The 26,740-nt window shown below is 38.8% G+C and overlaps 1 protein-coding gene across 1 annotated transcript in view; it reads left to right on the top strand.

Annotated features, from left to right (window-relative positions):
• P2RY8 (P2Y receptor family member 8) overlaps positions 1-16,202 on the top strand; it is a 33,693-nt gene extending 17,491 nt beyond the window's left edge. The window contains exon 3 of the mRNA XM_083885002.1: positions 11,871-16,202. Coding sequence (XP_083741128.1) covers positions 11,939-13,012 — 1,074 coding nt within the window. The 5' untranslated portion in view covers positions 11,871-11,938 and the 3' untranslated portion in view covers positions 13,013-16,202. The remainder of the gene's footprint in view (positions 1-11,870) is intronic.
• Positions 16,203-26,740: the final 10,538 nt, after the last annotated feature.

The following is a 26,740-nucleotide window of genomic DNA, read 5'->3' as shown; positions in this document are numbered from 1 at the left end:
TTTAACTGCTTTTTTATGTATCTGGGGTTTTTTTGTGGCTCACTATTTTATGTGATGTGCTTCACACACCTCACATGTAGCAACTGTTTGTCTGGTTCCTTCCTGGACTTTATTAACATCTTTTCCTGTCCTTTTTATTAAGACTGCAGAGGAATTAAAAACATTCCCACTAAATATGTATCATCCAGAATTATACACTTTTCTGTGCCAGTTAGCTCTCTAATTTTCTAGTTTAAAAACTGTAACATTAATTTTCAATAACAAAAACATTGCCCTATTTTAATTTAGGTCAAACCATATTTTCCTGATGGCACCATCTGGACCAAACATTTCCTTTATTCTTAAGTGCATCTATATCAATTTTCTATCTGTTGTCAAGTTACACACTGATAGTGCAGGAATGTAGTAATATTTCAGAGCACATCACTTAGAGATCTCTAGGGCTCTCAACAGCCCAAATTTTGTCTCCAAAGAACTGTCTCCTAGTGCTCCACTGTTATATATACCTTATTGAAGCATATCTGTCCCAGTCATCAAAATTGCCATAGGGCAGAGTCTAGCTGGCAGCCTATTACTAGGGGTGTTTCACAGGGGTCAGTACTGGCTGCACTCTTCTTCAGCTTATTCATCCATGACCTGAGTGAAGGGACAGACTGCAGCCTCAGCGAGTTTGATGGTGATACAGAACTGGGAGGTGTGGCTGATACACCAGGGTGCTGTGCTGTCAGCCTGAGAGACCTGGACTGTCTCACCCACACACACCAGCTGCAGAACGTTTGACTTCTGCCTGTGATTATTTCATAGGTAGCATTCATTATAATAATGTATCAGCATGTATCTGACTATACTTAGGGCACTTATATACTTCTCCAAGCACAAAGAGTATGTTAGACAAGGATAGAATACAATTTCTCTCTTATTTATGCGTTTAAGTTAATTAAGTGCAGAGAGGACTGGAGAGAAGACCAAACTCTGAATACCACAGTGCTTGCAGTCAGGTTCAGCTGAAAAGCTGAACTTTGACTTCCTGTCTCACCTCTACTTGAGGATATTAAGAGGAGTGAAGCAGATGTGGTTTCAGGATGCTATTCCTGTTGTATTAGTGTGACAACTCAGCTGGTCACAAAGATACTGGACTTAAGGTGAAGCTTTTCTTGGAAATCTTTTTCCTTTTCTTTCCATTTTATAATCTCTTCTTCTTGTATGTTAGCAGTCATACCTCTAACTGGTATCAAATTGCCAAGTTGAGAAGTCAAGAAAGAAGTGTTAAGTCACAGAGAAAGTAATAATTATGTTGGCTCTTTACTCCTCTTTTCTGTGCATATATGATGCTGCTTTTAAAACTAGGTCATATCTGCTCCTGTGATCTGCTGTTTCTGAGGTTCCTGCTACCTGTGCATTGTGCCTTTGGGCAGATGAGCTCTGCACTGTTCAGGCACTTGTGAGTCCAATTAAGCCAGCCACAAGCAGCACAGCTGCAGTTATTGATGCTCAACATAAGCTGTGAGCTTTTGCAGAGAAGCCAATTTTCAGTTCTTTCCACGTGTGAACAAAGTGATTTTTTACAAGCTCGGAAACAACGATCTCGCTTTTACCTATGAAGCAAAGAGTTCCGAGGTGCTGTGCATACAACACACAGAGCTGCCTCAGGCTTCACTGCCAGCTGCATGGATACCAGACCTACGGGACTGCTCCTGAGAGAACTGCATCCTGGTCATGCCATTGGGCCTCCAGAGATGATGGGATCATAATTAAAAGGCAGAATCAGCCATGATACCCCATGACTGTAGCTTGAATGCTGTTGAGTGGTGATGGCAATTGGTAAAAAAAATGAAGAAACTTTCTCTAGCAGAGAACCACAACCACTTATACGTGACCATATACACGAGCATGACCATGAGCAACTGAACATCACTCTGGAAAAATACAGCTCATATACAGCTCAATGAGCAGTAAAAGAAACTAGGCAAAGGAAAGAGTTGTGACAGTGCAAGATTTCTCATTGAGATGACCCAAGGTGAGCTCCAACCACCAGTCCCTTCAGGTCAAACTAGAAAGGAAGCATTTTCCAGAGTGCTAGGGAATGAGCTCCCATTTTCCACTGCCTTGGATTGCATACATTTCTGCCTTCTAGTCCTCTGTCAACCCAGGCACACCTCTCCTCCTGAAATATATGCAGTGGGTATTGACAAGAGGTACAGGAGAATGGCTGAATGCAATATCAGTTCCAGTCATACCAAAGTGCCTCTAGCAGCCCATTTTTGTATCAAAGTCTTCCAGTAAGATGTACAGTTTGATAGGAAGTGATGCTCATTCTTTCTGTATATGTAGCTCCTCTTACCCTTTCAGGAGCAGAGAATAAGATATGCAAGAAAGCTGTACAGTGCACATCAATTTAGCTCCTACAGAGCCCCTGGTCTCACATTTTTCAGCCAAGACTGTTTTCAGTAGCACTGATGAGAGAATTATTCCAAACTGACATGAGAATCAGAAGAACACCCAGTCTGCAGGAGTTCATTGCCAGAACATTGCAGAAGGCACCTGGGGGAGACCAGTGGACAGTCCATTCCATGGTCTCCTAGTAAGGCCTAAATGATATGTGCTGAGCAAGTACTGCAGCAAGAGCAGAAGACAAAATAATTTTTATTCTGAGTCCTTAAGATCATGTAAAACTGACTGTAGGCTTCGACACACAGGTGGAAGAAGATGGATACAGGTAGCAGCTGAGTGATCCAAGTGTGAAAGGGGTCAATTATATTTTAGTGAACTAGCTCAGATTCTGACAGATTCCAGGCAATTATGGGCCTCCAGGAAATCAGGATCTAAATCAAGAAGATGTTTAAAACAGGATGGAATCAGCTTCAAACACCAGGATTTACTGTGGAAGTGACTACATATGCAAATCCTGCAGTCACTGGAGATCCGCCCAGTACAGTAAACACTTTCCAACTCACCCTAAGATAGATACGTAGATTTCTACTGCTGATAAATCCAGAGCTGTAGCAAAGACCAGGCAGGAAAGGCCACCTATACCCAAATCCTGCCACTCAGTACTACTGCCATGAAAAGAGTTTTGCCTATTCATATAGATCTTTATTAATAGGAGGGACAACAATTCATCCTCTGTTTTTAGAAGTCACCAGTTGTTATGGATCCAGCACAGGCTTTTTGGGACACATCTATTTATCTAGGAGGTAGAAAGATGTCTTGAATCTACTAAGACCAACCAGTAGGAGTAGTGGAAAAAGGCACATCTGAAGACAGCTTACATGCTCAATCAAGTTATTTGATACACCCCTACAAATATTGCTTCCAGTTTTGGGCCCCAGTATGTTATATGGCTGTTAGAATTACTCTATATTGTTTGCCCAAAACATTTCCCAAATACTACACCAAATTATCCTTTTGGGTACATGCAAAAAACTTCATGGTCTGTCCTTTTTATAGGCTCCATCATAAGCTAAATTAATCAACAGCTACAGACTGTCATATCCTTAGTGCAAGTATGAGAAAAAACATCATCTGAGGTTCTTTTTTTTTTTTTTTTTTTTTTATCTCTAAACATAATCTTCAAGAGCACACAGCAACTCTACCTCAATTCCTTTGTGGACTGATCAGGAGAGGAAACACTTGAAGAGAGCTTCACAGAAAAGAGAGATGAAAAGATAGAAAGTAGAGATTTCAAACAGAATATATATAAACACATATGCTTAATATGCTTAGATGTGTGTGTATATCTCTATATATTTGTTTGCTGTAAAATGTAAGTTTGAGCACACAGATTAATGCAAGATCACCAAGTGTCTGACGATGGAGGGATTGTCTGTTAGGAATCTGTCATTGTCTACCACAAATACCTTGTGCCAATAAACTGTTGAATTCTTTTCCTGGAATTTGAGGTCAGAAGGGAAATGATTGACTACGCTTTTTCCTCTGACCCTCACAACAGCTATGTGAGGCAATTTCTTGTAGAGGGAAGTAGTTTATGACCAGAAGCCATTGTCTGTCAATCCTAGATACAGACAATATTTAAAAACTTAAAGATATAAAGGAAATCAATTCATGTGTTATTTAAATTTCAACTAGATCAGGCAATTTCATCAAATTTCTATAATGTGTGTCTTCATCTTGCCATAAGTCAAGGCCAAGGTACCTGTGTTTGGGCCCTCTGGCACAAGATAGCTGCACACAATGCATGATGTCTGCCAGAGGAGTTAAAGGGAGATTTACAAGCTGATTGTTCATGGCCCTGCACAATCTGACAAGCACTGTGGTCTGTTTAAGTGAAGGTTCCCTGCCAGAAATCAGCAGTTTCAGGAACTGCTTGCATGGCTTTTCCTCCCTGTGCAAGACAGCATGGTTCCACCCAGAGGAAAAGTTACCTTGTGCTGTTGGGAAATATGAGTGTGCATATGGGCAGTGATCACAGAGGACTCTACATCCTATAGAATGAATTCCTGAGCTGATATGTTGAACTCTTCTGTTGCCTTACCTTTGCTAATCTTTTTTAAAATATCAGTCTTCAAAAAATTAAGCCTGCTTATGTAGGAAAAAAATCAACATATATATAATACTCTAGCTATCAGCCCCTAAATTGGAGCCACTTCAAATCTGGTTTAGGATGCTTACTCTGACTGAAATTTAAACCAACCTACAAAATTTACCAGTGGAGTTACACAACTTGGATTTCAACTGACCTAATGTTTCGTGCACAGCATTTTTATAAGCTGACTTGCGCACTGATAAATAAAACTGCAACATGCTTTATTTTGTAATCCAAGTAGCACTTGAACTGTAAAATCATGCTTCAGAGGCTAAGAGTTTTTTGTCAATACTGGCTCACAGACTTACTATTTCCAAGAACCTTATTATTGCAGAAATAAACTTTTTTAAAGTTTTAAAGACCACATTTATGAGTTTCGCTCTGAACTGGCTCATTGACACAGATGACAGTGGCTGTTTTTATGCAAATCTTACCTAAATTGGGGTGAATGTTGCAAACACCAGCAGAGAATCATGACTTTGCTGATTTATACTTAGAAAAGGTGAAGGTTCAAGTGAACTAAAACTCAACTATTAGCAAAACTGCATAGTCCAGGACAGACATAGGAAATTCAAAAGTAGATATGTACGTTTAATTTTACTACTTAGCTAGTTCTGAAGATTTGGTGCCATATTTGCTTGTGGAGTTTCTTTGCCTCTCATCTGTATATTTAAATTTCACAGTAAGAATTTTTTGGCTCAGTCTTAGAAAGTTTGCTTTTACTCTGTCAGTCTGGAGAACAGAAGCACTCCCTAGTAGGCAGAAATGACAGCATTATTTTTCTTCACTTTTGAATAAAGTAGTTTTTCTCTAGATTGATACACCTAATGAGCTCAGATGGAGGTATGCGCTCCTCCACTACAAAAAAGCTGGTAATGATTCTTTATTTTCTTACTGAAAAAACAGAGGGTTTTTACCTCTCAATATGAAATCCTTGTGGAGAGAAGACACTCTTGTTTTACCTTGCCCTGATGGTTTGAGGTCAGAGCTATAACCACCATAGGGTTTACTTTGACTGTGTGTACTAAGATAAAGATTGACATTTATCTATGAAAGAGTTTTTGATTAATATAATGAGCATTACTTAACCTTTTAATTGTAAAAAATATGCCTGTTTTTGCAGTGAAGGTATACATGTGGTTTACTTATGTCCTTTATCTGAGTGATCTTTGGTGAAAAATAAGAAATAAAGAACAGTTTTAATTTTTTTTAAGCTAAATGGCATGGAAAGTCAGGAATACCATAGCTACTTAGGTGACTTCAGTTTTGTTTTCTTTGCTCAGTAATACTTGCACACATAAATGCACAGAGGGTAAAAGTGTCATTTCCCAAATGTATTTCTTCCTAAAAGAAGGTAAGCTAAAGCATCAAATAATACCTGTGATAACATAACTACAGGCTTGGCAACAGTTTCTGACCTTTGTAATAATGATACTCAGAACAAAACAATAAGAAAAAAATTCTGCTATAAGAACAAGGAAGCTCAAATACAAAGAAATTTCTTAGAAGACTTAGCTTCACATCTTCACTGAGTGAACCAAATTCTTGGCTCTTGGAGATGTAGAGATGTAACAGTGCAAGCTAAAATTTGCATGAATGTTTATTGCAAGGGTGAGAAAGAACCACCAAGACAAAACTTGCAGCCTCTTTCGGTAAAGCCCATGTTCATTTTAAGAAACATTCAGGCGGAGATGGACTCATTTGCATTCCTCAGTTTGGTGAACTTGAACATTTGCAGAAGTGTTTCTCTGAATCGCATGAATGATGCTTTAGGAACTGTACTTGAGCTAGGTTACAAAAGGGCACTTCTTGCTCTTCTTATTAAAACCCCTTACTTTAAATATTGAAGTGTTTGTCACTTTTCCCACAGCTCAAGATTACTGACTCTTTCCCTTCCTGTCTCCTTCTTCTCACACTCAGTCTACAACAAAAATTAAGCATTTGTTTTATATGCTTTTACTCGCCTCTGTCATCTCAGTAGTAATTCAGACAGTCTAGGAGGGGTTGAAAACCCAGGAGGAACAGTAGGTACTGAGAACCCTTAAATTTTCCCTAGTTTTATCTACCATTAGGTAGACATAAACTATCCTAACCCTTTAGCTCTTGTTACTGTTTTGTAATCAAACTGAGTAAATTAAAAAAAAAAGTAAAAAAAAATATACTAAAAATCAGTCTTTTAAGAAAAAAAAAATACATTCTTCTGGTACACTTGCATTGATGAAAAACTATTAATAGAATTTTTCTAAGTGGTTACAATAAAATCTGTGCTTTCACTTTGCCTCATCCTAAACCTGTTTAGATAAAATGCAATTGAGTTGAAATTGCATTTCAGCTTGTTTTTCCTGTAATTTGAAACATGCCATCCTACATGCTCCAGCTAGAAAGGTGTCCTTCTAAAAGTGTAACAATATAAAAAATTTATGAAATAAAACTTTTTTTTTCCCTATGCAATAGTGCTTTGACAGGTAGTGAACCAAAAATTATGAAACTGCATGATATATTTTAAGAGTTATTTTTCCATGTCAAGTGACAAAGCAAATCTCAATTTTTTTACAAATTGGCAATTTTCATTTTGACTTTGCTCATGGCCTTTTCAGTCTTTTTCACAGGTGCTCTTGACACTGAGGACAGGAAGATAACAAGTGTAAGAGAGAAATCACATGAGCCTTTTTAGCAGTTCTCTAAAAATAAACACATCTCTACTGTTACTCTTCCACAACAAAGAAATAACACAGATATCTTGTGATTTTTTTTACTGTTTGATTTTCAGTACACCTTTAATGTTTTATTTATCATCTTTTGTCAATGGAAGAGAAAGAAATTCCCATTCCTGTCAGAAAAGCATTAAGCAGCTGTCGCCTTAGCTTATGGTTGCAGCTTGGATGAAAACCTGATGCCACTGAATTTCCAAGTGAGTTTTCCGTGCAGAGTGCCACGAGCTAGTGAGTACAAAGAGTAGCAAAAAAATTCTACATGGATATAGTGAGTATTACTCCAGAGGCTCAGTACTTAATATGAGACTAATATACATCCGTCTCCTAAATGTTTCAGAAATCAGGCAAGCAGAAAAGCTGAACATTTCTCCTTCTATGTCAGCAGCTTGAGGACTGATGCAAATGTCAACAGAGCTGGATCATGTCGCTTGAAGAATCCTTACTGAGTTTTCATTTCAGTCTGTCAGTATGTCCATTGGTCTGCCATATTTTAAATCTAGGTCTCCCAAAATTAAAGAAAAACCATGTATTTCTAACGGGGAAATTTATGTAAGAGAACTATATTTTTAAAAATTATGCATATGAAACCATAGCTTAGGGTGGATGTTTTAAAAATTATGCAAGCTTCACTGATTTGAATTCTGTTGGAAACCTGAAATGGAATGGAAAAAAATCATAAAATGTAAAAGGAGTTTAATACTAAACCTCTAAAGAGAGATTCTTTTCTCTCTTGATGTATTACATTTTCAAATTAAACCACAAGAGTCAGACAGAGACTGTGGGTGCAGTGGGGGAAGGTCAGTTACTCTGAAAAAGAAGAAAATATGAACACAGCATTAACTAAACCCCAACAGACACAGCCATGGGAGCAGTAATGTACTTTGAAATGGTACATTGTGGTTCCAGCAGCTTAACCTGGTGTCATGGTTTCACCCAAACCAGCAGCCAAGCCCCACAATGGCTTGTTCACCTCCCCCACCAGGCAGGACTGGGGAGAGATTTGACGGGGTAAAAGAAAGAAAAATCGTAGGTTAGGACAAAGACAATTTAATAAGGAAAGCACACAAGCAAAGCAAAACAAGGAATTAATCTGCCGTTTCCCATGGGCTGACAGGTGTTCAGCCATCTCTAGGAAAGCAGGGCCCCATCACGTGAAAGGGTTACTTGGGAAGACAAATGCCATCACTCTAAATGGTCCCCCCTACCTCCTTCTTCCATCTACTTTATGTACTGGTAATGATGTTGTATAGTATGGAATATCAATTTGGTCAGTTTGGGCTTCCTGTCTGTGTCTCCTCACAGCCTCTCATGTGCCCCAACTTCCTCGGCAGCATGGCACTACAAAAAAGAGTGGGGGTGGCTCTGTGTAAACCCTGCTCAGCAGTAACAAAAATATCTTTCTGTTGTCAACTCTGTGTTCAGCACATATCAAAAAAATATTCTCATACCAGCCACTGTGAAGAAAATTAACTATCTCAGCCAAACCCCACATACCTGGGCATTTATAAAGCAAATCATTACAAATAAGGGTGAATCAGAGCAGGTATTTCTTCTACTCCAGGCTTCCCTGGCAAGGAATTCAGGATTAGAGCATGAAAGAATCTGGCAAAAGGAAACACGAAACTGGGAGGGGGATTTTCTGTACTCCACATTTCCTCAAGAGGCTCTTCACCCTCAAGAATGACATGCAACATCAGTCTTGTGTGCTTTGCACGCCCCCTTCTCCCCTGCAGAAGACTCTAAAGGAACAACCCATCATTCTTCTTCCGCTCATTGTGATGGACATTGTCATTACTGAAAAGGGTGTCAAGGACACCTGCCCTTTTTGGAAAGCTCTTGTAGGCACGTAATCAGTAAGTCTGGGGTCTTTCAACTCTAATTCAAGAGGTGCCTACATTTGGAGGCACTTATGTTTTACTGACAGTAGTGTTCCACAAGTGCATAAAATTTGCCCTTGGTCAGGCCGTTAATGCTGACGCTGTTTTGCATTTGGCAGCATCTCTGCATGCATTTTTTATCTCCCTCTTATCAAGATGTTCTGTCAGAAAAAGCAAATACAGAAGAAAATACATCTGAGATTAGCTCTAACACAAACCAAAATGTGAGCTTTATGATCAGTGTGACAGATTTAACGGAAATTTTCACCTATATTCTTACCTTCCTAAGTACCTGTAATTTCTATAGGAATAGCATCTAGGGGCCTGTGATAGCAAATATCTTTCACTTGCAGAAGTATATTATTAGAGGTCTATGGTAACTCTGACATAAACAACAATTTTCTTTTTGTTTTGAGAAATATAGAGTTATTGGGCACAAAGGGATGGTACTTGAGCAGGATTTTTGAGGTAATGGGACTTAATGAATAAGTATTTGCTATGGTAAATCGCAGACAGATGAGTTGAAATAGAGAGGATTAAGGCTTTTTTCACAAGAGGTATGTGACAGTGTGGCTTTTTCAAGTTAGCCTGAAAAATGAAGAATTAGTTTCATTCTTGATAGAACTCCCCTGACAAGAACTGAATTTCATTTGCAAGAGATTCAGCTCAAAGGGCTTTTTGATATTGTGCCCATCTGATGATCACTTCACTACTTGAAACATGCTTGCTCTGTGACATATGCATGATATATGTACATCTCTGGCTTCTTTGCAGTTCCTATTTTCTTGTTCCTTTATCTAGGATTCCAACAACTCAGCTGGAAGCAACATTAATCATTATAACTTTCTTGATACTGACTCTCACCATTTCTGAATATTTTTAGCTGAAATTTGAAGCACTATGTGAAATAGACGAGATCAAGAAAGAACCTCAATAAACCCCCACTGAGCTGCTTGCTTCTGTAGCTGTACCTTTTTCTGGATCTGCACTTGGTAGATCTGCATATCTACCTTCAGTAGAGACTTCACATTTGCCAGGTTTCAGGAATCATCAATGGTTCAGAAAGCAAGTTTTTCAGTAAAAGCCTCTCTCAGAAAGCACAGGTTTTACCAGAATGGTTATTTCCAGCAATAGTTTCCCAGCACCATGGGCTGGGCTCCTTGAGGGACTGACCGGTTACACTGTTAATGGCCTATGACCACACAAATTAAAGCTCTTTTCTAACAAGATATGAGGTTAAGTGACACCAGCTACTACCTAGGTTTTTTAATCTAACCTCCTACATCAGGGCTGTCTTGCAATAAGATGCTTGGAATAAACCATGCAGGTGATGAGAGTCCACAAGCAGGTGTGCCTGAACCCACTTCCTGCCTGTTATTAAGTAGAAATGTGCCCACAGTTATCGGCTGACTTGGCCTGGCACCTCTTCAGCCCTTATTGTAACTCTTCACTGAACCTACTGCAAATATATCCTCTGCCTTTCTGGACATTTGTTGCCATTTCTTCACTTTTTCAATGCTGTACTTTTATGAAATTGTCTCCCTGTACTTGCAGCTTAACAAAAGAAGCACACACATTGAGGTGTGGGTTCTTTCCTGCAGCTGCTGAATGCTACTATGCTGCTTAAAATAAATAGGTTAAACCATGAGCTATTGCATGTGCCAAGAAAGATTTATGTAAACCAGACAGTGAAAGCATGGGCTGCTTTGCAGACTGCAAAACTGAAACTAATTTTGCAGAATTACAGATGATGCAGATCAGACAGCTGCAAATAGAACCCTTTTAAATAACTTATATTTTGCAGAAACTGAAGCTCAATAGTCTTTTTCTTCTTGGTAGAAGAGGGCTTCTTCAGCCTATAAACCAGTCTAAGCAATTGCAATTTGTCCCTGATTCTCATGTTTCTTTCCTTATATTCTGTTTATATTACAGATACAGCAAGAGTCATTGAATGCATATTCTCATTTCCCTAAGTTGAAAAAAAAAAAAGAAAAAAATTAAATCCAGCCATTACTTGAAATAGATCCCAATTTATTTGGGGGGAAAAGTGTCAGAAGATATTGTGCACTAAAGAAATCAAGGTCATGACATCTAGAGTAGATACAATGGATTTAGCTCATGGAAAATCTATGGACTAGTGTTCTCACACAGACATCAATTGAATTTCAACTTGTGATATGTGATTTTCTTTATATTACAGTAACATAGGAGGTGTGATAATGAATAGACTACAGAGCAATCTGGACAGGAGGGAATGATGGGCCAAGGTCAATGGTGTGGGGTTCAGTAAGGCAAAATGCCAAGTCCTGCACTTGGGTCACAAGAACCCCATGCAGCACTACAGGCTTGGGGCAGAGTGGCTGGGAAGCTGCCCAGTGGAAAAGAACCTGGGAGTGCTGGTTAACAACAAACAGGGCTATGATTTAATTGAAATGCTGGTGTTTGATCAAAGGTTCCATGATCTTGAAGGTCTTTTCCAAGCTTAATGTTTCTATGATTCTAAGCATCAGAAAACCATTCAGGAGAGAAAAGCAGCTGTTCCAGGATAGGAAGAAGTCAGACTGGTAACAACATGATGATTTGGAGGGAGGCAAGACTCTTCAGAAAGTAATTTCAATGGATTCAGTACCTTCAAGGAAAATCAGTCAAAATAAAGAATTTTTAGTTGATCAATATAGGATTTATGTCCTTAATTCCTGTTTTATATATTTTTTTCACTTGACATTTTTCTTCTAGGTTTTCAAGCCAAGTATTCATGATATGATCCAGCTGGCTAACAGGGATCAACAACCCACTTGTGAATAATGGTTCAAAACGAATCCCACCTGGATGATTTGACGCTGGCAATGCTCCAGAATAAAACAATCTCCATCACCCTCCCAGTTGTATATTCACTGGTGGCTCTGGTCAGCATCCCTGGCAACTTGTTCTCCCTTTGGGTGCTCCTTTGTCACATCAAACCCAAAACACCTTCTGTTATCTTCATGATCAACTTAAGCGTCACGGACCTTATGCTGGCCAGCTGTTTCCCCTTCCAGATTTCTTATCACCTCCATAGGAATCACTGGGAATTTGGGAAGTCTCTTTGCAGCCTTGTGACAGTGATGTTCTACTCCAACATGTATTCTTCCATACTGACCATGACCCTTATCAGTGTGGAGCGGTATGTGGGTGTGGTACACCCCTTGAAGTTGATCAAGTGGAGAAGAAAAAGATATGCCTTGGCTGCCTGCCTGGTTATGTGGATTTTCTTGCTACTAGCCTTCTACCCACTAGAAACTACAGACTTGACCTATGAAGTGAAAGAATTAGGGATTGTAACCTGTTTTGATGTCCTAAAATGGGATATGCTGCCCACCTTTGCAGCTTGGGTAGCCTTTCTCCTCACTTTATTTGTTGTGCTATTCCTGATCCCTTTTATTGTAACAGTTGGATGCTACATTGGTATCATTAGGAAGCTAATTCAGTCATCAAGCAGATATGGTGATAAGCAAAAGACTAGATCCATATACCTGGCAATAATTGTCCTTCTGTCCTTCATCACTTGTTTCGCACCCAATAACTTTATCCTGCTTGCGCATATGATCAGCCGTCTATTCTACAGCAGCAGTTTGTACCCTGCCTACAAGCTCACCTTGTGCCTCAGTTGCTTCAACAACTGCATAGATCCCTTCATTTATTATTTTGCATCGAAAGAATTTTACCAGAAATTCATGCAATTGTTTCGCTCTAAGGTACTGCTCAGTGACAGCTTGGAAAACAGAAGGGAAAGTTTATTCTCTGGCAGGACCATGTCAGTCAGATCCATGTCAAGTGGACCCATGGATGGGTTAGAGGGAGTAAATGTCAATTTGCAAAGGCAGGAAAGTGTTTTTTAGCTTTAGATATTCTCAGAAGAAAGACAGCTGTGAAACCCATGAGTAGACACAGAAAACATTTTCTTTTGAATGGCCACACTCGAAATACCTTTCTTCAGTAACAGAACTCAAACTGTAATTAAATTGAATTTCAGCAATTTTCTTCTGGCCAGAAATGGAAGTGCTAAAGGAACTGAATTTATTCAAGAAGGCACTGAAGCAAATCAAATAGCCTTGCTGCTTAAGACTGAGTGATAGGTTCAGAACAGTTAGTCTCAGGTTGTATGATAGTTAACCAAAGACTTGTGACTCTTAGTGAATGTGAAATATTACTGTACTTAAATTAGCGCATACACCAAAACTGGTTTGGGAGTAAGGGAGTTGTTTTTCTAAGCAATGTTCTAAGCTTTGGTTTTGTTTATGGGGTTTTTTTAATTGTATTTCTTTCTCTCTTGTTGTATTTTTATAAAAGAAATAAAAAAGTAGCATGGCATTTTACCATTAATGCATAATGCAGAGCAACTGTGAAATCACCACAACACTCACCCAACTGCTTATGAGTCAAACCACACTGACAACTTGAAAAGGGTAGGTTGACTCATATTATTTATTTGAATCTTATACAGCAAAACATCTCATACAATGAAAGGAAAGCTAACAACGTTTGCAAATACTTCTACATTTCTTGAAATTATTAATTTTTCAGGACTGTGGGGAGCAGTTTATTTAAAGAAACAGACTTTCCCACATTAACCTATTACAGTACCAATGCTGCTTATGTGTGGTTAGTATGAAACAGTCGATTTCACCAATTCACTGTAGGCTACACACAGAAGAATGATCCCCCTCAACAGAATTTAGCTTTACATGGTGCCTGGGGAGTGAGTTTTTCTTCCTTACAGAGATGGTGTAGATTATAAACCAGATTTTCAGCTAGATAAATGAAAATTGAACCACAGATTAGAGAGTCATTCTGTGCTAGCAGAAACCAGCTGTAAATTTTTTCTGATGGCCAGATGTCAGAAACGGATTTCTTTCAGGCAGACAAGAAGAAAGAAGAAAAAGAAAGAGGAAAATAGGGCTTGAGAATAGGAGCTGTACCAAACATCCTGAAAATAAGGTATGGCAGGTGGGTTGAGCAGTCCTGTACTTGGATCCGTCCTCTGAAATGTCTTTCCACATCTTGTTTGCAAATTCCATGCCATGTTTAATTCTTCTCACATCTCAACAGCTGCCCGTGTGCTTGGAAAGACAACTGCTAGAGAACATTCACTAGGGACAGAAGAAAGATAAGTTTTTCCTGTAGTATTTATAGCTTTTTACCTACATTTGACCCTCATTGACTGAGGAGAGACACAAAGCACCTGAGAAGACCAGACAAGTTCCCCACACAAGCAAGACAAAGCTACTCCATATCCGTTTGCTGCACTGCAACTCCATCCAACACCGAGGAGGAAGCTGTCTGCAGCATTGTGGATAGTTGATTCAGACATCTCGTACTGCACTGATTCCTGAGCTCCTGTGCCTGAGAAATAGGCAACACCCAAGCCCCTTAAATTTTGCCATTTTTCTTTGGGTATCTCATTACTAAAAAACAATTTTCCACCACTAATCGCCATAAATTTATTCACAATGGAGGTTGGAAAACCACAACACACACACTGGGATATGTGAATGTCCTATCTTCTGCTAAAGTATTGTCAGTTTTTGGAGCAGAATAAATGTGAGTGGACCTAGCACTACTGTTTACAAGCCAATGTGAACATTCAATGCTTTGTGGCATTTAAAAGTGTTAGTTTTAATTGATCTGCACATTTTCTGTGTACAAGGCCAACCTTAGTGATACATAGCACCGAAACCCTCCCATCCATTTGCCTGGAATCTACCCTTCACTATTGACTTTCACATGATTCCAGCTTTCTCATTATCACAATTGTTTAATTGTTTTCCACATTTTGTTGTGGCAGAAAAATTTTTCAAGTTTATACTGAAATCTCTCTGTTTTTACTTTTTTTGTAACTTGGAAATATTTTTATATTGAAAGCCTTTACTTCTCCAACATCTAATGCAGACTGTTTTATGATGTTTTGATTCTGTTTTATCTTGAACATGGTCCTCAAGTGCATAGTTCCTCCTCAAATATGTTGCAAAGTGCCTGAACTATAACTGACACAAAATAGAGCCAAAAGTACAGAAAGTACTTGCACTTTGGACATCAACTGCTGCATTTTGAAAAATAGTGAATTGCTCCTTTTATAAGTGAGAAAAGATGTTCACAACTGACTGAAAATGTTCTCTCCAGCCTCATCCAGCCCTTCATAACCTTTCATCTCTCTTCTGAAAATGTTTAAAAAGGAACAGGAAGGATGCCTTACTTGAGTGCACTGCCATTTCATTAACTAGCCTATAGTTAGCTCAGATTTCTGTCTGAGTCAGTGGGATTGTTGCTTGAGAAAGGAATATAAAAATGAACCCATCAACAGGAAGCCTTCAAGTTCAATGGCATATATTGTGAAATCTTCCATTTTTATCAGAGAGGAAGATAATAAATTATTATTTAAAAGAGGCCCATCATGCTGTTCTTTGATCCTGGAAATATATCCTTCTGGAGCATCATAAGAATAATGGCTTCTACTCTCCTCAATCAGTGAGTGTAAGTTGACACCTATATACATATATACATATAAATATATGTATATAAATGTACATTGCAATTTGTGAGGTTATGGAGAAGTTCATGTCCATATTACATTCAGTTTGAGGAATATGGGCCCTGGGCAACTTGCTTACTTGTAAGCATTACTATGTAATTAATGCAATTTTACTGAAAAGATAAGAATGTAAAGGGTTCTGTTTGTTTTCAGGGTTGGCAGAGGAGTTTGTATTTGGTTGTTGGTTTTTTTTTTTTTTAATTACTGTATAGAAATTTAACGCCTGAATGTGCTTGAACTTTTTTGTACATATAACGATAATAATAATAATAAAAAAAAAAAAATAAAAAGCACATGATTTAAGATTCATTCCTGTGTTTTTACCTGCCATGTGTGAAAAACTTCCAAACACAGAAGAGGGTAGGGAAACCAAGTTATGAAATAAAATTAATCTGTTTATCCTTGTTATTGTGGATTTTTTTCTTTTTTTTTTTTTTTTTTTTTCCAGATATTTTTCCAGGATAGATATATATATTAGAAGTTAGCATTGTCATAGACCCTTCACACAAATTTTAAAAGTATCAATACTTTAATGAGATGTTGGCTAACTTGAATCCTTCTCCTTGCCCAATAGGTGCACTCATAGATATATTTTTTAATTTCTATTCATTTCTGAAGGAGCTCAGCAGTCAGAGCCTGTCTCACCACCAGTCTGGAGCAGAGCATTGGAGGAAACTGTGAATGGACAATCAGGGTTAGTACTCATAGAATCACAGGATCATAGAATATATGAAGTTGGAAGGGACCCACAAGGATCATCAAGTCCAACTCCTGGCCCTGCACAGGAGACCTCAAGAGTCACACCATGTGCGTGAGAGCATTGTCCAAACACTTCTTGAACTTTGTCAGGCTGTGCTGTGACCATTTCCCTGGGGATCCTGTTCCAGTGCCCAACCACCCTCAGGATAAAGGATATTTTCCTATCAGCCAACCTAAACCTCCCTTGACAACTTCAGGCCAATCCCTTGGGTCCCATTCCTGGTCATCAGAGAGAAGAGGTCATGCCTGCCCCTCCTTTTCCCCTCACAAGGAAGTTGTAACTGCAGTGCGGTCACCCCTCAGTCTCTTCCAGGCTGAACAGACCAAGTGCCCTCAGATGCTCCTGATAAAGCTTCTCCTCTGCACACTTCAGTATCTTTGTAGTACTCCTTTGGATGTTCCCTAAGAACTTCATGTCTGTCTTACATTGTGGTGCCCAGAACACGAGGTAAGGCCACATCAGCCCAGAGAAAAGCAGGACAATCACCTAGCTCAACAAGCTTGTGACGCTGTGCTTTCATAAATGCTCTCTAGACTGTTCCATTTTGGGTTCATTGTCTGGTTGGCTACATATATGCTGATACATGAGTGGGCCAGAGATTATCCTTGGGTCAACTTACAAATTTTTGTCAATTTGAAGTGTTTAAAATAATATTAAGTCTACATTGATACCTACCAAGGTGTTATTTCTCTAAGGTGATGGTTAGGGTATATGCTACCCAAAGATGGGAGGGATAGCACAAATGTTTGTGTGTGAAATTCAGTGTTGTTAAGTGTGAAGTAATGCACACAGTGAAATCCAGTCACAGCTTTGTGTATAAAATGATGTTGCTTGTCAGCAACTACTGTGAATCCTAATCCATAATTCCATTCATCAGCTCAGTATCATAGAAGTCCATGGTTCACCCATACCTAGTTTACTCTCTGCACTTCTGGCCTCTGTCACAGATAAGATCAACAAGGACTAGAAAAGATTGAGGTAAGAGCATATGGTATGCTCTAAGAAATTAATTTTAAATCTTAGAATTCAAATAGTTTAGGATTGCTCATCTCAAAACAGAGACAATATAAGATAGGTAGGAAAGAGGCCTACAAAATCAATGAAGTGCAAAAGCTTACGCTTTTGCTTACACTGGATGGCTTACACTGCCTTTGTCCAATAATTGGTGAACAACATATTAAGCTAATGAGATCTAGGCTTAAAACCAGATAAAGTTCATATCTCTTTTTATAACACATAGTACAGTTAGAAAATAGTTTACCAAGAATGTTGTGGATGCACACAGTACAGTGGTCCAGAGAAACTGGAAAAGGACATAGAAAAGAAATCCACTGTAGGTTACTAAGCAGGCAGTCCTCAGCCCAGGAAGACTCCAAGGATTAAAACTGCCAAAGGCTGTAGGAGTACTAAGAGGAAGTCATAGTATGTGATTGCCCTGTTCTCCCTTCTGTTGAAATGCCAGTGTTTGAGACAGGACACCATAAGCAAGACAGCCCCTTAGCTCCACTCTGGTCCATCACACACTCCCAGTTAAAGCCTGCCAGAACCACCTTGAAGCCTGGCCTCTTCCACCCTGCCTGCTGGGGTGCTGCCAGAGGAGATTCAGCAGAGAATTCAGCCTGCCACCATCTTGGAAGAAGCTGTTCCACAGTCAGGGGAGCCTGGGGCACAAGTCTGATCATCTGTCACTTAGCCCTTTTGACAGGTCACAGGATCACAGGATGGCTGAAGCTGGAAGAGACCTCTGGAGGTCACCATGTCCCACCCCCCTAACCAAGAGATCTCTCATGATCAGGTAAAGATGAGCTTGTGTCTTGCCCTTGAACAAATCTCTCCAGGTGCTTGTAACAGTTTATCCATTTTGCTCCAAAACACATAATTATTAATTCCATTTCTGACATATTTTCTCACATCTGGTCTCATTTTTTCCATCACCTATCTCTCTCAAAGGCTGCTGCTGTTGGAGCTGACTAGCATCAGACCTTTTTGCCCACTTGGGGCAGGGAAATTCACTGTTGCTGGGTTTGTTTTTTTTTAATTTCTTAGCCAGCAGGCTAGTCTACTTTTTAAATCTCACATCTGCATTAGTGAAGTTCTCTGCCCTGAATTGTCACAAATACATTGGCAAATACAATCTAGTGTACCTTTTCTGCAAAAAAAAAAAAAGGTAACAAAATCTTTTTCAATGACCTGACAAATTCTTCTAAAAAAAATTTAAGGACACTATTACCTGGGAAAGTCCATTAAAATAATCGGATTTACTGGTAATTTTTCTTTAGATGTATCTAAAGTCACAGTTCTTTTAAGTGCCCCAAATGAAAATTCTAATATAAAATAACTCTCACAAGAATGATTAAGATATAAGCCTTGGTTATTGTCCTTAGTAATTAAAGCCATCCTGGGGAAAACAAACAAACAAACAAACAAAACAAACAAAACCCAAACAAACAAACAAACAAACAGGAATCTTTTATAGGAATAAATGTACTTTTCCTCATTTATGCTGCAGTTCATAGTCTCAAAAGGAGTTATTGAGAGCAAAATTTCAGTCACACTATTAATTTTGATATATTTAGATTATTTTCATTCTGGATTAAGTTTTTGCAAATAAGTGTCTTCTTCTTGAATCTATAAAGTGTAATTATGGAGTTCATAATAGAGTACAGCATAATGCTTAGTTGAAATATCTTTTTTAAAGCTTTCTCTTTATTTGAGAAAAAAAAAACCCCAACCCTGCAATAACTGAAGTCTGGACTGCCACTGAACTCCCGGTCTTTCATGACTCAGTTGCAAGTCTTCTAGTATTTTTCCTTAAAGTCTAAACAGCTGGAATATGTTATCAAATTAGGAGACTGTCAAGCCTCTTTAATTATAAAACATGAAGTTCAGAACTGCCACACAGAATACCTTTCCAGCTTCTAGCATAAATAAATTCCTTAACTCCCTTCTTGACTTAGCTCATGATAATGTCTTCCAGTCAGTCTTTTTATTATGCAGAAATTTTCAGCACAGGGACACTGATGGTTCTCTTTCCCCAGTTTTTGCACCACTGCCCACATGACCTGGCTCTGGCGCACCCCAATTTGCGGACAGAAAAGTGCCCAATGTCCTACTGAGAGTGACCTCGGCTGATTGTCCTTTGGAGCTTCTTCTAGTATGTTCCACCATCTCAACTGCTGTTGTTGGGTATGATGAAGTACCAGGAAAATGGAGAAGTGTTTTGTTGAGTGCCTTAAATCTGAGGAAATTTAAAGGTTTTTCTCCTCTGCTGTGTACTTGAGCAGTTTTATCAAAGGAGAAAGGACAACAGACTTATATGTGGTATACACAGATTAAAGCTAGAGATGGGAGAAGGGTTAAAGAAGTAACTTCCATGGCAGCTGGGCAGAGAAATACTTTAAGTGACTGCAGAGAGGCACATGAAGTTAGTTTCTGCAATAGGCAATCTGCAGATAGAGAATGTTTGTAAATAGTTTTTTCTTCATAAACAGCCACTTTCATTTTAGAAATATGGTGCCTTTTCAGCAGAAAAGCTGGAAGCAGCAATAAATCTCCAGATCTCTGCTGTAAGGAAAGAAATGTCATTAACAGACAAATAAACGTTATTGAGATACAGAACAAGCATCTCCCATAGTGACTCAAACCTCTAGAAATGTGGGCTTGCCATGCACAAAAGGTATAACTTACCTGATCAAGTGTTGCCCTAAGCATCTTATTGCTTGGCAGCATTCATGATGACTGATGACTGTCTCCTTCACTTCCTAAGCAATACCTGCTTTGGTTTTTGATTGCACTCAGACATCCAGATGTCAGTAGATCTTTGTGCTATCATAGACACACACTACAAAAGGAATATTGGTATCCCACAACTGTTACCATGTTCATCTTGACTGTTTTTGAATTTTGCCATCTTCATGCTTGTAACAGCAAGTTACAGTAATATTCCTGGGGATACCAGCAAGCATTTAAATAGGCTATGAGTCTTTCTTACCTCCCCAAACTCATACGGCTTCAGAAAATAAAGGAAAATATAAGTTAAAGCCTCTTCCCATCATTTACCTCTAAAAAGAGTCTGTCCACCTTCTCAACTAGAAACTCTCTATGGAGTGCAATGGCTTTTTCTCCCTCAAAAAGTTTCAGCACCACAACACTTCTGACTTGGTTTCCCCAGTTCCTTATTATTGTCAACATGCTGACATTTTTTCCTTTCCCTATTTCATCTTGCACATTCCATAGTATATGCAGAATGCGTTGGTATCCCACCCCATTTTGATGAGTAATGCAAATTTCTCTGTACACTTTAACATAAAGTGTCCATATGTTCGAACTTATTAAATCTCTAAACGAGTACAAAAATAAGGTAAGATACAACATTTAATTTTTCTTCAGTTGATACATCTGATAAAATTGAGATGATAGACAGAAATCTGACAGCGTTTATTTCCATATTCAATGAAGGTATTTGTTTTATAGGGTAGAATTATTCCTGTTCTTATAAACATGAAAATTTGCCTTGGGAGCCTTAGGTTATATGGCAATCATATCTTAGCACTTATTAGCATGCTTATGGTGTCTCTTTATCACTCCAATCTCAATGCATCTCTTTTAAGATATTGCTAGACATATTGCCATTCACATCAGCTCTGACTGTCCCTAAAAGTACACATCTGCACACACACACGTGCATCCACGGCTCAGCCTGCAGAAGAGGACACTGAGGGGAGACCTCATGGTGGTTCACAGCTTCTTCTGGAGAGCAAAAGGAGGGGCAGACACTGACTTCTTTATGGTCACCACTGACAGGACCCGAGGGAATGGCCTGAAGCTGTTCTATTATGTAATCCTTAAAAATTAAAACTAGGAATGTGAGCATTTGGGGTGTGTGGTCTTTAGTTCTTCGAAGTTACAGCATTTTACAGGTACTTGAAAGTTAAAATTCATGATCAAATATGTAGGAAAAACATGGGAGGCACTGCCCTCAGGTGGAGATTCAGATAATAAATATAAAAGCTCCAAAGATCTTGACCTTGGAGCCTCTGAAGTTATTTTTTGGAAAAGCTGGGATTACAGTTGAGCCAATTAATATTATCTTCTCTGCAACTTGTTTTAATTTTCCCTAACTTCATGCCATTGTCTTTGCAGCTATCATTATACTGTACAAAAAGAAGAAGACTTATTTTCCAGACTTAGGCAACTATATATCTGTATCTTACATCACATATGTGCACATTATTTTATATAAGAAAACACACATATAGACAAAATGTGCATGCTGCATATATAATATTTATATTATGTATATGTATATTTCCCCAAAAATATTTCATGTACTTGTTTATGCATTTTTCAAATTTAAATAACACAGAATCAGTGTTTTTTATAGTCTGATATATATCTTCTTTTTGTCTAGAGAATATGTAAGTGTTAATTGAAGTGATATTGGGGCAATGTTGAGACTGGAAGTGGAACCTGCATGTGCAGGAAAAATTAGACATATCATGACTCTAAGAGAGATTCATGGATTCAATATAATCCACTGGCTGTCAAACACACAAATATCTAGGGATGCTGTCAGCAAACACTTATCCTCCTGTCCCACAGACTACAGGGTTATTAGACATTGCCCAGTCTTCCCTTTTGAGGCTGCTTGTTGGCCTCAAGCTCACACCACAGAGAAAGAAAGCTGCAGACCAGAAATTGTTCTCAGCAGCAGACACTGGCTGTGGGAACAGCTGGGAAAGTCAGCACTGCAGTGTGCGTAACTGTAATGCTCTTTCTACGTTGTGTAAATCAGGATGCGCTTGCAGCAATCCACTTTATACTGGAGGAGGATATAACACATGTTTGATATCAGGTAGAAACTAGCAGGAAGGAAGCATTCTTTGCTTTTTTCTATCTTGTGTTGCTACTGTCAGCCTGGCAGCTCATCCTCTTGGCCAGCACAGGCACAAAATCTGTCACTCTGTGCTCCTCTTTACTAGGACTTAGTTGTCTTCACAGTGAAATTCTTTTCAAGGCTCTAGGGCTTCTCCAATTTGCAATACCTTTTCTGTGGCAGATGCCAAAAGCAAAGTAGTTAGTTTGGATTCCTGACATCCTTTCTTCAATTATTCTTGGAAGGACACTTTTTACACTATTTTAATGTGCTGGCCAAGGATGACTCTTTGGGGCTTGGATAATGATTTCTCTATTGTTAAAAGTTTCTTTGTGAATAGCCGTGTCCTCCTCCTGGGCATTGCTACATCCATATTTGATGTAGCTTTCCTTATCCCAGGAGATGGGCAGGGAGCTGACTGATTAATGAGTTGTTATTCTTCTGGTACTAGTTATACTGCACTTCCTCAGCAGTTGAGAAGTTTCTTCCCAAGATATGATGTCTTTTGATAACTATGCTATGAAGACAAAGATCTTCAAATTAAGTATATGTCAAAACATTTACAGGGACATTACATATCCTACAGCCTATGTATTTAAATCTTATTTCATCTCACTTCCTGTGGTCTCTACAAAATATCTCCATGTGATTGTAATACTGCTCTACTTCAAATTGGAAGGAAATTATGGGAAGTGGTCACCTAGAGACTCTGGGATATTACAGGCTTTCCAAGCTGGACAGAAGAGGAGGAAGGAGCATTTGGAGCTGAGCTGACAAATTGATTAGCGATTCTTAAAAATGAGAACACAGAGGTAAGCAGTAAGACTGTGAAAGAAATCTACATCCTAGGGTATCTGCTCTGAAAGCACTCACTGAGTCTGGAAGAATCTAGAGCACCCCTACATAAACCATAAATCTAGTTGAACATGTAAAGCAATCTTAAAATATCAAGGAGATGGAATGCTATATGGAGCAGGTAACTGTTCAGAAGGCTTCTAGCTAAATACAAGCTATATATAAAAAGACAAAAATAAAACATAGGGAATGTTAAATGACACCACAATTTTAAACAGAGTTACTGATGATTACTTGATGAAATAGAATCCATCTGGAAACAACTTTCCCCCCACAGTAACAGAAAAAAGAGGTATTAATTACTCCATGAATTAGGCAGACACATTAAACTATGGCAAAGATTTTGGTCGCAGAAAAAGGTTCATTGAAAAACCTAAGTGTGAGCTCTTTGATTTGATGACATTATCGTAGAAAAGTCAAACTGCCCTGAGAAAGGTGAAATGCTTATTCCCTTCATAGCAACTTGTAGCTAAACTCCCAGAGCTCAGGACTTTCCTCACAATGGAAGTGCATTGTTCCCCAAACAAGACGATCCTGGGCTTGCACAGGTGGCAGAAAAGCAGAGAAGTCCAGAACAAAAATATTGAGGTCTCTGAAGTTCAGAGCTTTAACTGCTGTTTTGCTTCTCTTCAAAATACCTTGGATATTTGAAAAAGTCAATAGTTTCATAACCAACCTTGGACAGGCTAATCTTTGACTAGCACAGTCAGCCTCGACACAAACTTTTCTGATAATTGCTGGTGTCATTGATCCCCACCTCGGTCAGCCCACTGCAGCCTCACACTTGCTGTGCCTGGCTTGCAAGGCCACCACAGGGCAGTTAACAGCTCTCCCTCAAACCTCTCCCAGCAGTGCACCTTGTGTGATGTGGTTCAGCTTTTCTCACTGGGTTCTTTAGTTTGACATTTAGACCAGCAAAAATAACATGTGAAGATAAATGAAAATATGTATTTCAACAGGTTTGTGTTTATTTTGTCTTTTAAATAAACTAAATCATTATTTGCCATGTAAGTTTAACAGAATAAGAAATTTAGTGATTACTACTCCTTTAAAATAATAATCCAAGAGCCACATCTAATTTTCTTCAATTAAATAACTCTTTTGGTGGTCTCTGGTTTTAGACATTGTCTTAACTTTCATGGAAAATATATCAAAATTCCACATATTTATTCCAATTTATTTGTTTAAGTTTCAAAAAGTCTGCTGTGCAAAGCAGAATTCAGTTAAGGGAAACAAATCAGGCTTGTTTTCCTCTTCATTTAATGGGATGCCACACTTAAAAAAAAGGAGTTACATTGGGTGCATCCCTAAAGGCTCTACAGGTGTCTACAGACAGATCCGTCTTTGTTCCTTTGTTCCCCTCTCAAAACAAGCTGTCAGCAACAGGTGTTCTTTCATCTCAAGCCTTCCCTTTATTCACACACACAGATTGGGATGGAGTCACAGCTTCATTGCTCTGTTGCTATGCCAGCCAAACTATATTGGAAGACTGAATAAAATGAGGGAAAGAAGAAAATTTGGCCTGTTGGTTTGATATGTAAATCTTTGCATTATCATCTTAGTCCTCTGGAGTGTCTTATTTTAGTTTATCATGCTTGCTTATATTCAACACAAAGCAAGGCATAGTAAGAAAGATTTTTCTGGATAAGAAATGTGTTCCAGATTCTAGGAACACCCTAGGAAATTGCAATTTCCCTTTTTTGGTTAGTAATGCAGTCATATTGAAGATGTACATATATTATGATTTACATTTATGTTAAACTTGTGGAGTTGTAATATTTTTTCCCAGAGGAATAACTCCATATCTTCTTCTGTGTGTGCCAGGAAACACAGGCTTCTATTACTTGATGAGATCTTTGTCCTTTTATTCCATTGTCGTTTATTCCATTATAATTCCATAAATTATATTGGTATCATAAGAAAGATACTATGGTTTTCATTTCTGCAATATCTTTTAGACCTGTCATTTGCAAGGAGCAGTGTCACACTTCACAGCCCTGAAAAAGGAACAGGGAATTTGTTCTGACAAGCTCTAGGACAAGTATAGACTATTCCTTTTGTACACAGGCCCTATTTTCCTCACCAGCTCTCCAGATATCCCAGACCTATATTCAGTATTCAGGATTTGCAGAACATAGCTGTCTACATTCACAGTTTTACTCAATCTAAGGTTTTTATTTCTGTTTTCAATTCAGCATAATTTCCCTAGGTTCTCTGTATTTTGCAATTACTTGAGAAAAAAAGTCTCTAAATTTTCAAGTCTGCTCTCAAGTCACTATCACCACTAATAAACAAATAAATAAACAAACAAACAAACAAATAAATCTCTCTCTCTCTCTATATATATATATTTAAATAAATAAATAAATAAATTGAAATTTAAACATTTAAACCTGAAATCCTGGAACCTAGGATGATATACAGCCTGTCAAGTTATGGTGACAAACGGCTGACCCCCATGCACAATGAAAGGAGCAGGAGGCCCAAGCCTGAGAGGAGCCCCAGCAGCACCACAAGGCCAACAGAGTCCCCTGTTCCAGCCCCTCCAGGTGCCACAAGAGCCCTGTGCCATCGGGGTGGGGGTCCACATATACAATAGGTAGGTACAGGCATGTGTGTGCATACAAAAATGTTTTTCATCCTGATCAGCCAGAGGGGAAACGAGGAGACTCCTGGTGCTGTTTGTGCCTGTGTGAGTACTTAGTGTCCCCATCCATGCTGCTCCGTGTAGTTTTCCATGTCTCCAAGTACACATACCATACAGTGTGTGCATGTCTGCCTGCTGGCAATGGAATATACAGTCAGCCCTACTGCTGGGGGCACCTGGGGCATAGGGCTGTCAGACCAGCAACCCCTAACACAAACCATGGAATCATGGAAAGGTTGGAAGGATCATCTGGTCTAACTTCCTTGCTCTAGCAAGGCTATCCTAGAGCACATTACACTGTGGCACACTGGATTGTGTCCAGATGGTTCTTGAATATCTCCAGTGTTGGAGACACCACAATCTCTCTGGGCAGCCTGTCCCAGAGGCAACCATACATTAAACTTCTTCCTCAGACTTGGGTGAAAATTCCTGAGCATCAGTTTCTGCCTGTTGCCTGTTGCTTGGCACCACCAAGAGCAGCCTGGCTCGTCTGTCAATGAGACACATGGTCCACAAGAGACGTGTCAAAAGATCCAAATACGCAACACAAACTGCTGTTTTAATGACTGGACATATTTTTTAATGCTGCAGGATACATTTCATTTTCTTCCAAGCCAGATGAGAAAGCATGCAGCATCACACTATTTGAAAGTAATCTGAGTTTTTATGTTCTTTTTCCACTCCTTTTTCTACTTTTTCTTCTTTTTTACTTAAAAAGTCAAATAGGGTATATTTTGTTTGATGAAAATGTAACAGGTGATAATGACAACAGAGTCACAGAATCATAGAATGGTACAGGTCTGAAGGGACCACAAAGATTCTTCCAAATATCTAACCTAATTTTCCCTCTTTCGGTCTGAACCCCTTACTTCTTGTCCTATCACTACATGACCTTGTGAAA

The sequence above is a fragment of the Zosterops lateralis genome, assembly GCF_965231275.1.
Source record: "Zosterops lateralis genome assembly, chromosome: 2".
Taxonomy (NCBI): domain Eukaryota; kingdom Metazoa; phylum Chordata; class Aves; order Passeriformes; family Zosteropidae; genus Zosterops; species Zosterops lateralis.
Note: the sequence above shows the minus strand (reverse complement) of the source record. Positions and strands in the feature narration are given on the sequence as shown.